This window comes from Bactrocera neohumeralis, chromosome 6 (assembly GCF_024586455.1).
Source record: "Bactrocera neohumeralis isolate Rockhampton chromosome 6, APGP_CSIRO_Bneo_wtdbg2-racon-allhic-juicebox.fasta_v2, whole genome shotgun sequence".
Taxonomy (NCBI): domain Eukaryota; kingdom Metazoa; phylum Arthropoda; class Insecta; order Diptera; family Tephritidae; genus Bactrocera; species Bactrocera neohumeralis.
In genome coordinates, this window is record NC_065923.1 from 1,040,950 (window position 1) to 1,055,763 (window position 14,814).

The following is a 14,814-nucleotide window of genomic DNA, read 5'->3' on the forward strand; positions in this document are numbered from 1 at the left end:
ATTTGTATTAGTTGTTTGATCGATTCGCCACTTTCCAAGGGGTTGGGTACATTTTTTAAAGCTGTTGATCACATCAAGAATTGTTAAAAGGCAGCTCAATGTTTCAACTCCCGAGTTTTTTCTAACGCCATCAATAATTTCACTTTCACAAATCACTTACCAACGGTTGAGTTTTCGGAATTCTTAAATACAAGTTTCACAAAATATTGTTTAAATATATATCTCTGATATACTAAATTGTATAAATAAAATATATGATTATATAAATTGAACAAGGAAAAAACTCGTGTTTGAACCTCTGAAACCCAACTAACATTTTAATAGTTTTGAATTTGAAAACAAAAATGGTCTGTTTAATTTTCAAATGTTGATGTTTTCCGTTTCTTTACTTTTTCGCTGCCAATTTTCGCATTCCTCTTCTTCCTGATTTCTAGCAGCTACTACTTAGCATTTCAGAAATAAACCTACTAAAGTTATAAGGCAGTGTGTGAGCTTCGATTGCCACTATGATAATTAATAATTTGAGGTTATTCAAATTGTATAACATTTTAGAACTTTTCGAAATAGTTTTTTCTCAATCCAAAACGATTATTTTAGTTGAAGAACTTTTAAAAACTACCTATTTACATAATTCTAATTACAAGTGTGTGCTTGTGTGTAGCTGTTAAATAAAAATATGTGTATACAGTATTTCATGTTTGTCTTAAAATGGTGGACTGTGATAGATGAATATGTACAGTTTAAATATAAATAAGTAAAAATAAAAAGTATTTTATTGATTTTAACAAACGAAAATGAACAAATAAAAGAAAAAAAAAATATATATATATATAAATAAACAAAATCACGAAAAATATTACATATGTACTTTAAATGTATATTTAAAAGTTAATGTTTAACGGTACTCATAAGTCTTAAAGAAAATAGAAAAGGAAGAGCATTAAGATTTCTGTGTGTATTAAATGTCTGTTCATATCTTGGTGTATGATATTATATGAAATAAATTATGATAACAGTAAATAACATGTATATCTACGTATGTGTGCGTGTAAGTGTATGTACAATTGACGGTAAAAAGAAAAATGTCAAAAAGACACTTGCATTCTAATTAATTACTGTGTATTTGTCAATGTTGCAATTAAGAAATCGAATCGGATATGACAGCTGCATAAACAAAAACAAAATAAATGTATAAAATAATGAAAATGAAGTAAAAAGGCCAGTACTACAAATGTAGAAAAGAAATAAAGATTAGTAGCAATTCGCAGTAACATTTCTCTAATTGTATGTATTTACAAATTAATAACATTCATTATTATAAAAAATGTAATTTTAAAGTCATCTCGATGTGTATAAATGAATTAACGGAACTCCTCACATTTATTATACAAACGTAAGATTTAAAAAATTAAATAAACATAAATGTGCAAATTACCATTGATTGCAGTGTATTTGGAAAATTAAGTTTTAGTGTGATTAAGAAAGCAAAATAAATTATAAAGTAAATGAAGTTACAAAAATAATTAAAAATATATAAAAAATCAGAGTGGAAATAAAACGATTTCAAAATTCGAAATACGCTCTCTTTTTCATTGCATTTATTGAGTATTCTCTTTCAGCTGCCACTCCGCTCATACGCTCGCTGCTGCAACAGCAACTTCAGCATAAATAAATTAAACAAAAACAAGAATGTAATTATAAATTATTTAGCGACATCATAGTTCTGGCGCTTATGCCTTTTTGAACCACACGAACTCGTAATCTTTCAGCGTATTCTCTTTTGCTTGCACAGGCGCGTCCAATTTACGGAAACGCACACGCGGCTGGTAGCCGAATTCATTCGCGATATACTCAATGGTGCGTTCCACATTGTCATCGCCAATGGCGTAGAAGCTACCTTCCTTATTGCCACTATGCGAGCCGGTTTCCCGGTGACCATTGTAGTCCAGCAGATATTTGAAGCGGTACAAATCTCCCGCTTCGCCTACAGCACTGTCAGATTTACTGCCAGCTGGACCGCCAACAAGGCCTGCAGCGCTGCCAGTTTTACTGCCAGTCGAACTGCCGCCAAAACCTGCAGCACCACCAGCTTTACTGCCAGTTGAACCGCCACCAAAGCCGGCAGCGTTGCCAGCTTGGTTTCCAGGAGAACCGCCAGCAAAACCTGCAGCGCTGCCTGCTTTACCTCCAGGCACACCGCTGCCAAAACCAGCGGTACCACCTGCTTTAATGCCTGCAGCCCCTTTTGCTGCGCCGCTTCCACTATTTCCGCCAAAGTTATTGGCTCCACCAAAGCCGCTATTTCCACCATTAGCACCACCGATACCTGTACTTGCGCCGCCTGCGTTGCCTTTTCCGCCGCCAGTGTTGCCAGCATTAATCGCCGGAGCCGTAATTTGTGTGTTAGGGGTTGAAATGCTACTGGTTGCACCCTTAACGCCGCCAGAGGGTTGATTGCTGGGAGCTTTGGGAGCTGCTGCGGTTGTAGAAATAGAAAATTTCAAGAATTTATAGCAAACAGAAATTACTGGTGTGTGCTCTTCACTATACTTACCGTTTGCACCGGTTTTACCGGGTGCTTGTGGTGCATTTGCGCCGGTGGTTGAGGTCTTCGCTTTTCCGGCATTTAAAGCGGTACCAGGTGGTGCTGTAAAAACAGCAATATTATAGTAACAATAATTCATCTAAAAAGTATTTTTGTAGCGAAAACGACGAAAATGCAACTCTGTGTATTGAAATATAAAGTTTGTTCTTGTGTACTCACTTGCTACGTTCGGCGCAATGACAGGGCTCAAATGGTTTGCGTTTGTGCTAAATGTTTCTAATGGTTTTGGCACTTTTATCTGAGCTTGTGTCGCGGGTGTTTTAGTATTTTGCGGAATTGCGACTGCGGAAGGAATTTTGAGTGCTTTGTTCTGTACAAAAGCCGGGTTCAAATGATTGCCGTTAGTGTTTAGTGTTTCTAACGGTTTGATTTGTGTGCGTGTCACGAGTGCTGAATTGTGTTGCGCAGGTTTTGAACCCTGTGCTTTTTGTGTTGTTGTTAGTTGGGGTTTTCGTGTGATTGTGTGTGCATTGTCTGAAAGATTCAGGTGGTTAGTGTTTGTGCTAAGTCCTGCAATTGGCTTTCCGGCATTTATATTATTTGTTTGTGCCGTAAGTGGGGCAGCGGATTGTGAAGTTGGTGTTGTCTGTGCTTTGAGTGTTGTTAGCTGAGGTTCCAGAAATCCAGTGTGTACTTTTTGTGTTGTTTGTTGTTGTCTATTCTTCTCTGATAATGCCAAATTAATAGCTGAGGTTGTATCTGCAGTTACCCTAGGTACCACATTTGTGGTTGTTTGTTTCAATCTTGTTTCGACTAGTTGTACCTCTTGTATCACTTGCGGCAAAACTTGCGAAACAGTTTGCTTACCAATAAGAGGTGTCCCTTCTGGTGCAAGCGGCTTTGATAGGAGACTTATGTCATACTTTTTATCTTCAGGCTTTTGTGTTGTTGTTGGTGCGTTATTTTTAATAAAACAGCCGGAACAACCTTGTACACTGAAATTGTGTTTTTCGAAAGGTTTTGGTTTGGCGCGCTCTGTTGTCGTGCTAGGGGAAGGTGTAGTCGGCTTAGCCTTCGGCCGCACCACCATTTCGATTGTCTCTGTGAAAATAACACAAGTATATAGTTGTATTTCTAAAGATTGTTTGTGTACTTTAATCTTAAATACTCACTTGGATTCTCCTCATAGGGATAACTGCGCATAGCTAATATGCGAAATTTGCCCTCCTCATCAGTTGCATAGACTGTCACGTGATAAATGCCGTCGGCGGTTATGAAACCAAACTCTCCCATAACAATACCGCGCTCATCTAGTTGAATTTGATCATATTAAAGTTGGTGAAGCATTTAAAAATATGTATATTTGGGGTACTCACAACGTGTCATAAAGCATCGTAAAATCATAAAATCATAATTTTTATACTAGTTTAAAAAATGTGTTGTTGGATTGCATACTAAAATAAGTTTACGCAAATACAACTCTGAACGCTATGTTTTCGGATCGTTATAACTTATAACTTTATGAGACTATGTGAAACCCCTAATTAAAATAAAATCGGCGAAGATTTGAAGACGTGCTTCTCTAGAGAAGTATTGGATGGATTTCAACTAAGGTTGCTGCTTCTAGAGAAATATATGCTTTGAAAACCAAAGAAATGGAAAGTCTTATTGACTGCTTGACAGACAGATTGAAAGGCCTTTGGGATAACGACAACGTTGTGCGACGTTTGAAGCTCAAAGGTGAATTTGAATATTGGCAGTGTCATTGGGAGCAGAATCAAAAGTCAAAAGACAGCAAGTTATCGACTACTATTATAGTAGTGTTGCAGAACTGCGATGTAACCCTATATCTCATAATTCATAGTTTTATTCGCATATTCTGCACATCCTGTGACGAATGCGAGCTCTTAATGCTCTTTTTCGACACTTCGCCGCATGAAAACGTGACTGAGGACGCATATGCTTCAAGATAGATTGATCAGCATGGCCTTGCATCGGACGCAGAATGACATTGAAGTCACTGCAGAAGAAGTTCTCGGAAGATTCTCAAAAGTTGGCCCACATCGTTTTGTTTTGTGAAATTTTTCTATTCAATAGACGAATTGATTACAGTATTATATATTGCAATAAAGTATGTCATCCGCACGTCTATGATTTATAATGTTTTTTTTTTTTTTTTTAATTTAGTAGAATTTGATATTAGAAGGTCTATTAGAAATTTTTCCACCATATTAATATAAGAATCTTCATGTTTCAAGTAAATGTTTAATAACCAAATTAGGTTTAAACAAAATGTGTTTGATTATTTCAAACGAAAGTCGTTAATAACATAATGCTAAATATTCAAATCAAATATAAATTGATATTTATTTTCAAGTTAAAAGAGAAGTAATAAATAATCTTATCAAATCTTTTTAAATATCCTCTATCAGATCTTCATAACCTATTGCAGCTTGAATGTTTACAAAAATATCACACCCCAAGGTACAAAGCAAATGGCATAGTTCTTCAATACGAGATTTTTGTACTACTTCCTTTTGCAATTTAGAAGTATGTCTATTATACCCAATATCAAAATACAGGAATGGAACTTGTTCAACAGCTACATGTTATCATATTTTTTATGTGTATATTATTTTCGCATTATTTGCATTTATTATTTTTTGTTTTGTATTCTGATTATTTCGGTTCTGCAAAGTTTTGATGTTTCGCCTAATTAGCAATAGTCTGCTATTCATTGGAAATAAAGTGCTATTGTTCCTTGTTCAACTTGATTTTTGGACATGCGCAGATAGAAAGCCGTAGAAAACAGCGTCGATATTTATTACATAATAAGAGACTTTGTATGGATTGTGTTAAAAAGCACTTTCGCTGACAAATTTTGTGCATTTTGACTAGCGAATTCGGGTATCTAGTTTCTACTGTCGTGCATCAAGTGTATGCTGTTATACCAAACTATTTGCTTATGAAATTAACAATCAAAATTTTTTCTCTTATATCCAAATTACATATATACATACATGTGTATATCCAGAAGAGAACTTATTTTTAATACTACTTTTAGGTCCCGTCGGTGCTCACCATAACTTCAGAACTACAGCACCGATTGCTTTGCAACACTATTTCTATACAAAATTTTGGAGGTAATTGGAGAGTGTTTTTTAATTGGTTTTTGCAAAAAATCGCGTTTTCCCTTCAAAGTTCCCAAAGAGTAAAAAAATTTAAATCGAAACCCCTTTCTTCGACGTATTTTGAACAAAAACGATTATCTAACGATATAATATCGATTTCTTGATTTCAGATGATCCAGCACCGAGTTATGAGTGGCACTACAATTCAACTTTTTTCTGAGACGATCCATATAATGGCTTCCATTGCCGTATTTTTTTTAAATATTTCTCCAAGAAAATTCAGCAGGATATTTTTCAAATTATGCATAATTAACGGATCATGACTGTTTCATAAAAAACCATTAATATGGGCGTTCCTTCACACGAATTAATCCTAGCTTTACTTTACGCCTACTTACCACAGAATACAATTTTAATTTCCATGTGGTTCATTTAGTTTTTAGCGTACAAATCAAGAACCAATCAATATATCCAGATAAAACTTTGTACAATTATTACCTATGGAATGTGTCTGAATGACTAAAAATTGTTCAAATCAAAGTATAACTATTCAAGCCCCAAAGAGGTTGGCTGACTTTTGCCGTAAATGTCGGCCAATATGTGAATTATCTTAATGTTAATAAAAGGTAGAAATGTCCAAAATAGATAACATCGAATCAACACTACATTTATATCCCTTATACCTATTAAACTAGACTTTCAATCTTCCGGGTGGCCTTATACCGTATATATGTATGTATTGTCAATTCCGATCTTCCTTGTTGACGTTTTGCATATTAACTCAATATACAAGTATTAAAATACAGTTATTAAACTACCAAATAAAAGTACCAAATTTGATTACAATTCGATCCGAATTCGATTTACTCGAATAATTAATATTGAATTATTAATACGGACGGAGACGTAAAAATGAAAAAAATATGAAAAGGGGTCGTCTTTCTTTTTGAATATATCTCATTAGAATTCAGAGGTAAACGACATTAAGATATTTGTTGCAATAACCGCTTTGTCTTCTGTTCTGAAACTAATAGCGTAATTATTAATTTGAATGTCTTTTTTAAAAATCTGTAAAGGCCGACAATATAAATTGGGCAATCGCTCTCTATATGACATATCAATTACTTAAAGGGCTATGATAAAAAGCGTTTCCTTTATTGTTGAACCATAAACATTTCAATTTCATTAAAGTAAAATACTTGTAATATTTTTTTGTCGCACTGTTATGGCGCAGATAATCCAATTGTAGCGATTTCGTCAGCTGCTAATTTTAGATGTCAATATCTTTGAAAAAAATAAACACCGCAAACACCTGTTTCGATATAATGCAGTTACGCTTCTGATCGCAGATTTTAGATTATTTTCTACTTGATATTCACAAATTTCACCAGCCAAAATGTCAACACCTCAAGATGATGGTGTGTTATCTAGCATTCTGCGTCTTGCTAATTGAATTCCTAATAATTGCGGCGTATGCCTGAAAGATCTATAACAATAACTGGTTTCGGAAATAATACAAAAACCAATTTATAGCGATACAATTTCATTTATGAGCGGCGCATTCGCAAATCCATATTTACTTTACTCATACGCCATAAAAGGCTGTCTACTATTGATTTAATTAAAGAAAACGCGATGAGTTGTGCGTGAGCTAAATTTATTTGTATTATCTTTATTATTTAAAATTAAAATTTAATTCAAACTAGACATGCATAATTTTTTTTAATAAACGGATTAAAATGAGAAAAGATTAACCTTGTTTGCACTTAATTATTTGACACTAAATAATAAATTACGTCGAGAATTCAATTATTCACAAATCAGCTACTTAGTGCCAATTGACAGTTCTTTAGCACAGCGAACGTCTTTCAAGCGCCAGTAATAATAAAATTTATCAATCAATCGGCAGTTAAAAGGTGATTTATTGACACTCTCAAATTAGCCAAGTCAGTTTCATTACCGCCCAATTTGTCTATGGACGCCAAGTGTTGGAATGCTTACTGGTTTTTGCCGATTTTTGTGTGGAACGAAATGGTTTTATGCAAATTTCAATTCTAATCTGGGCATGAATTATTCGAAAAGCCAAATAAGTACGCAATTTGTTCATGTTTTTGTATTGCTTGTCGTTTAATTGTTTTATTGACAAATTTTGCAAAAGACAATAGCACACAAGTTGTAAATTTCATTCTTAAATAGAAAACATCTGCACAAAAAAGAGCATACAAATGATTTCAAAAATTTGTTAGACGAATTTGTCGGGTCTTCTTGACAAAATCCAAGAAGGGTAAAAGAGAGTTACATATACTTAAAAGGTAATCAATCTAGGTTGTTAAGTGCGCGTAAGTGATTTTCTTGAAACTGTGTTTTCACGGTCGGTTGTCAAGATTTTTTAAAGCCACTCAACCAATCTTATTGAAATACAAGTCACCGAGATATAATTTAGCAGGTATTGAATGAATAAATTTTTAATTACAACTATTTAAAAGGAAAGTCGAGAAATTTTCACCAAACTTTTGTAAAAACGCCTGCCAAAAAAAATGTTCACTGTTTTTCCTTCAACCAATTCTTACATATATTTGACAAAATCTTTGTAAAATACGTGTATTTGCAATAATACAAGTTTTGAATAAAACATTTCATTTTATATTTGAAAAAAAAAAAAAAAAATTATTGAAAATAGTAACCCCATGTAATCCATTAATGCAACTGCAGGAAGTTTTAGAAATGATCATTAAAATCTGCAGGCTTTAAATTTTTTCTATATAAAAAAAGTGATGCCGAAGAGTAACCTAGTAGCCTCCATTTTGCATCAAAATATCTATACAAAAAGTATTTTATACACTCAAATACATGTTTAAAGCGACATGAAAGAAATAAAATGCTTCTTCTTTCCATACTCTCAGAAAGAAGTAGCAACTTTAGGCGTTTTAAGCTCTCTAGATTGGCCCCTTATTTCTATGTACTATTACAATTTTTATTACAATAAGGTAAGCTGCCAACAGATGTTTAGTATTAGCTTAACTATTGTCCAATTGAAATATTAAAGAAAGAAGTTTTTGAAGTTATATTAGTTCTATTTACAACTAATTGCTCTTCATATAAATTTGGTTTGTTTTGAAAGCAACCACTATGGATTAAGTTATTGTATTTTCAAAAACTTTCAATACACAATTTTTTAATCCAAAAGTTTTCTTGAAAATTCTACTGAACGAGCTTAAAAATATGGCAGAGACTCCTAAAATATACAGTCAAACCTGGATAAGCGTGAGTTCAAGGGAGCACAATCTCATTTTAGCTTATAGAGGTTTCTCACTAGCCCAAACTTCTCGCTAATGCAGTTACATGGGTAGCGTTTCTCTATCACAGAGGTACGCAGTAATAACAAGCCACAGCAAGTACGAATGTAGTAAATGTGTAATATGTTAAAATTATGTGCTTAATATGCACAACATTTATTATGTACATTTTTATACTCTCGCAACAATGTTGCTAAGGAGAGTATTATAGTTTTGTTCACATAACGGTTGTTTGTAAGTCCTAAAACTAAAAGAGTCAGATATAGGGTTATATATACCAAAATGATCAGGGTGACGAGTAGAGTCGAAATCCGGATGTCTGTCTGTCCGTCCGTCCGTCTGTCCGTCCGTCCGTCTGTCCGACCGTCCGTCCGTGCAAGCTGTAACTTGAGTAAAAATTGAGATATCATGATGAAACTTGGTACACATATTCCTTGGCTCCATAAGAAGGCTAAGTTCGAAGATGGGCAAAATCGGCTAACTGCCACGCCCACAAAATGGCGGAAACCGAAAACCTATAAAGTGTCATAACTAAGCCACAAATAAAGATATTAAAGTGAAATTTGGCACAAAGGATCGCATTAGGGAGGGGCATATTTGGACGTAATTTTTTTGGAAAAGTGGGCGTGGCCTCGCCCCCTACTAAGTTTTTTGTACATATCTCGGAAACTACTATAGCTATGTCAACCAAACTCTACAAAGTCGTTTTCTCCAGGCATTTCCATATACAGTTCAAAAATGGAAGAAATCGGATAATAACCACGCCCACCTCCCATACAAAAGTTATGTTGAATCACTAAAAGTGCGTTAACCGAAACAAAAAACGTCAGAAACACTAAATTTTACGTTGCAGTTTTTTTTTAACGGACTAACAAAAAACATATCTCAGGAACACTAAATTTTCAATGAAATTCGGATATAATATTTTCTTAACACCCTGATGACATGTACGAAATATGGGTGAAATCGGTTTACAACCACGCCTTCTTCCAATATAACGCTATTTTGAATTCCATCTGATGCCTTCTCTGTATAATATATATGTACATTAGGAACCAATGATGATAGCGGTATAAAACTTTACAAAAATACGATATTTGAAAAATATGTAAATGACGTATAATGAAATCTCGATTATCACTTTATCATGCGAGAGTATAAAATGTTCGGTGACACCCGAACTTTGCCCTTCCTTACTTGTTTAATAGTGTGTATATGTTTTATGTATCTATGTATTTTATTGGAGCTATAGTTCTTCCTAAAAAATATACATAAATAAATAAAGCTCGACTGTCGCTCGTAGAGGTGTAGATAAGTTGCAGTCTCAATTAAGGACGTCCATGAGAGAAAAATGACTCTCTCTTGCAGTGGTTTCTGTTTCTCGCTAATAGAGGTTTTGTGAGGTTAAAATGACTGGTCCTGACTATTACTCTCACTTATAGAGTTTTCTCACTTATCCAGTTCTCACTTACCCAGGTTTGACTGTATACATATGTATATCTTTTTATGTACATCAAATTAAGCTTTTAAGAAACATTGATATCAATAAATATTTATCTGAGAAAATATGTATAAGTTTGTTAATATTACGCTATTATGTAGAAGATGTATTTCTGGATTATATTTTCTTTTTATATTCCTCATAAAGCCAATTTTGTAAATTTTTGTTAAGAAATCTTCAAGTCGAACTACTTTAACACCTTTAAAAAAAAATAGCAATTAATTGTAAGAGAATTCTCATTACAGTGTTACAGGGCAATGCTTCCTTTAAGTACAATAGCAACCTTAGCAGATTTTTTTATGGGGATAAATCTCATTGCGTTGAAACTAAAATCTATAACATGAATATTTTCATCTTTCGTTAACACCAATACGTGTAACTTAAAAACATGTATCTATTATGTAAAATAAAGAAAATTATGAATATGCATAAAAACACAAAACTTGGAAATTTCTGTGTCCTTTTTGGTAAGATCAGCTCTTCGTCTTATAAATAACCGGTAATCATTTCAAAATTTGCATTTAGTTTTTTATCGTACCAGTTTTTTATGGCGTTATTTCTTCGGTTTGTTTGCTCGTTCTTTGTAGTTCAAAATGTTGTATAAGGCTTTCGAAATGCTATAAAATTTCATGCCATAAATTACACCAACCTCCATGTTGCATAATGCCATTTCTAAATATTCTACACATTTTACTGACCTTTCAGCACTATTCTGAGCATAATGAGGCAATTAGTGTGCGCTCATACACGTACGTACACGTTTTTGACACCCACACACAGGCATAAGCAACCAACGAGATTGACTAACTGGTGTCTTTATAATGTTTTCAAGCTGACATCTCTGTGAATTATTGTTTGTCGTTTAAGCTTAGCGGTGTCGACTATACTTAGCCATAAGAAGATTGATGCTTTTCAAATGCACACATGCGAACGTATGTCGTTGTTTGTTGGTTTACTGCTGCAACAATTGTTGATTGCTGCATCGACAGACACAATGATGAGTTGCTAAATACTCGACCGCGTCGGTATCGAAAGGTTATCTAACTGCAAAAGTGCAAGTGCACGAATCCATACATATGTATATAGAATATATATAATATATGCGTGGCTATCTATTATACGAGTATTTTCATATAATGCATGTTTTTAAGAGTAACATGAATATAAGCGCAAACAGCTCACCGAGGTAATATTCCAAAATCATAAAGTTTTACACAATCAGCACTTTTATTAGTGGCATTTTACTAGCTAATTCGTAGTCACGGGCGTGCACATACAGACATACAAGTATACTTATATACTTACTGGAATGCATAAATATATGTAGTCAAGAGAGCTTACTTTAGCATCTAGAAATGATTTAAGCCATCATTTCAATATGACTTTGTGTTTATTTATATTGCTTAGTTATCTTTGTAACATTCAATCTATTGAAGTAAGATAAATATGTGACTAGCTGTAATTTTTATTTACACTTTTGTTGTAAAGAAGACATATAATATTTGTTCTTAGTCAGGACTGAACTTCGAAAGCATGTCGATGTGAGTTTACTCAGCGAAAAGCTAAAACAGCCGTGGGGAGAAAATACGAAAGAAATTTCCTTTGGAACAGGAGTCGTAAGCTTGTGCATTGGAAAATTCTAACTAAAAAACTTCTAGAATAGGGTGATTTAACTGTATAGCGTCTAAATCTGCTCAGGCCATTTATTTCTGGACCTGTGGGAAGTGTGAATAGTATTATCACTAAGTCGTTGATGATACCTATCTTGTCTTAATAAAAGACTTCTTTCGAATAACTGAAGACCCTCAAAAGAAGAGAACACCATAACTATGGTTGCACGGAAGCTAATACTTTTAACAACTGCTTTTTTTATGGGGATTATAGCATTATGTTTGGCAATAATCTATACCAAATTTCGTAAAGATATATTGTCAAATCAAAAACTTTTCCATACAATTATTTAATTTTGATCGATCAGTTTGTAAGCCAGCAGTACATTATAGTGGTTCTATATCGGCGTGTTCAGTAGGGTCTCCGAAGTTTCCCTCTTGTTTCCACAAACTCCATGACAAACTTAATATACCTTGTTCAGGGTATAAAAAATATAGAAGAACCGATTGCTCTAATTAACTCCAACTTTTGAATGTTCTTTTAAATGGTGCTTACTGTATGTATGTTAACAGTTAATATTATTATCTACATTGAAACTGTAAATTATGTCCAAAAAAAAAAGTATCATACTTGAGGTTTGACTACTACTTTGAAAATTTTTAAGCAACTGAACTTTCTATCGCCTAGTTAACTACCACCAAAAAGTAGTAAACGAAGTAGAACACATTGCAACAACAGCAACAAAACAATAGCGGCGCCACATCTTTAGCATGCCACCATTGTAATACGCACCTTTTTTCTCGTGACGATGCTGCTGCTTCTCGATTGTGAAACCAAACTCGTAAGGTCGTTGAGTTGAGGCAGCCTCTGTGCTGGGTAAGTAACCAAGCAGTACCGTTAACTTTAAGCAAAATAAAAATAAACATATTTAGTGCCAAAAAGTGCCAAAACTCGATGGGTGAAGAAACAACTTACGACCACCGCGCCAAGCAATGTCGACACTAAAGGCAACTGCATTTTTTCGGCTCGTCAATATTGATGAGCAGACAAGTGAACTATTGCGTAACGGTAATTATGTACGCACAAGTTAATTTATTTCTCTTATTTCAATATTGCAAGCAATAATTTAGCTTTTCTTACAACCTATTTATTTTTTTGCACACAAACTCAAATTATTTATTAAGATTTTGGCACACTTTAAGGTTAGGTACACTTGTTTAATTATTATGAATTAAATTTTTGTTGTGATTTTCTATATTTTTTGTGGACACGCACTGCACTGCACTCAGCCGACAATAGCACTTTGCTGCACTTCGTTCTACGCCTGCGCGTTCGTAACTATTGGCGCGTTCAATTGGGTGCTCGGTTTTGAATATTGTGTGTGAAGACGTTTTTAGCGAGTTTAGCAATAGCTGCGCGCCTGCCTGTCTGTACGCTTACTTAGAGCAACGTGTCTGGCCGCCGTTTTGAAACACACCTCGTTGTGTTCTGAGCGAAATTGACAAAGTTAATAATATTAAATAAATATTATAAAACATTAGAACAGCACAAACGAATGCGCAGCCGCAGACGCAACTTTATGATCTTCACTTGCCCTGGTGTTGGTGCTGATGCTGTTGCTTCCTTTCTTGCTTTGCTATAACCACCAACACACACAGGGATAGTAATGCTAGTAGACTTTACTTTACGCCTACTACATGGCGTGTGTGTATATGTAGATGTCACCTGCTCACATAGAACGCCAGCGACAGCGGCACTTTTACTCGCGCTGGCGGTGTTGGGTGGTTGCGCTCACAGACACAATGCAAAAACAACGTGCATGAGAACCTGTCATCTATTGTGAATGCGTCGCACGTGCCAAACGAAGCAATTCATTGAATTACTGTAAGCTCTCGGTGAGCATTTATATGTATGTGTTTGTGTGTGGCTACGTTTGTGAAGCTGCTTACTCAAAAGTCTGTGTTATCTTTTATCAGCATTTTTTAGCTTAGTGGTGCGAAGGTAAAACGTGCTTGTTTGCGGAACCGCAATTTGTTGTGCGCTTTTGAAAGCAAAAACAAAATAAATAATTAAAAAATTTAAATTGTTTGGCTTAGCAAACGTCTTAGTTCTCGCATTGTTAGTGTAAATTCATTATTTTATTGTAATGAATCATCTCGTCATATCTTGCGCCTTATGGGTGCTATCGGATGTGAACACAACCTTTTCGGTATTCTTGTTCGATGTAGGGAGAAGTGATTTTATTCGTCTCAAAACGTCAGTTATTTTTCTAATATATCACGAGATTTTTTAATTTTCTATTTTCTAAGTAATTTTTGTTTTATCTTATGGGTCTCGAATTGTTCATATGATTTTCCCATGCGAGTTGTTCATTCACCTCTGACAGCAAACATAAAAGTAAGTCTAGCAAGGGTGCTCCTTATGGATCGAATGCAAATTATTTGTTTCTTTCTCTATAAGTCCGATATTCCGTAATTATTTCTTGCTCTTAAATATTCTGCCTGGGAAACATCCCTTTCATCGATTTAAATCGCCGAAAAGATAATTTGTGGTACTTAGTGGTACCAGTGTCTTGGCTTTTGAATTGATAAATATTGACAAGTTTGATTTGCAGCAGACGGAGAGGATAATAAAGATTTTTAGGTGTTGAAAAACTGAAAAGGCTTCAACCTCAATATTGCAAAGGATGGACAAAGAAGGATAAAGTGCTTAGTTGTTTCCACCTCAGTT

At 34.4% G+C, this 14,814-nt stretch overlaps 1 protein-coding gene across 2 annotated transcripts; it reads right to left on the reverse strand.

Annotated features, from left to right (window-relative positions):
- Positions 1 to 1,554: 1,554 nt before the first annotated feature.
- Positions 1,555 to 13,555, reverse strand: LOC126761149 (protein lethal(3)malignant blood neoplasm 1). 2 transcript variants are annotated; one of them, XM_050477103.1, is made up of 6 exons: positions 13,060 to 13,555; positions 12,877 to 12,985; positions 3,718 to 3,855; positions 3,413 to 3,646; positions 2,555 to 2,647; positions 1,555 to 2,476 (listed from the first exon to the last, which is right to left on the reverse strand). In XM_050477103.1, the coding sequence occupies exons 1-6, from the start codon at positions 13,099 to 13,101 to the stop codon at positions 1,731 to 1,733; spliced, it is 1,362 nt and encodes a 453-aa protein (XP_050333060.1). In that variant the 5' UTR covers positions 13,102 to 13,555; the 3' UTR covers positions 1,555 to 1,730. The 2 variants fall into 2 exon arrangements, with proteins under 2 accessions (XP_050333060.1, XP_050333059.1); XM_050477102.1 differs by having other exon boundaries at positions 2,765 to 3,646.
- Between the last annotated feature and the right edge of the window lie 1,259 nt (positions 13,556 to 14,814).

Coding starts and splice junctions, on each gene's coding strand:
- LOC126761149 (XM_050477102.1), bottom strand. CDS start 13,101: ATGCAGTTGCCTTTAGTGTCGACATTGCTTGGCGCGGTGGTC. Junction 3,647..3,717: donor TCCCTATGAGGAGAATCCAA/GTGAGTATTTAA, acceptor TTATTTTCACAG/AGACAATCGAAATGGTGGTG. Junction 2,477..2,554: donor CGGTAAAACCGGTGCAAACG/GTAAGTATAGTG, acceptor CTACAACCGCAG/CAGCTCCCAAAGCTCCCAGC.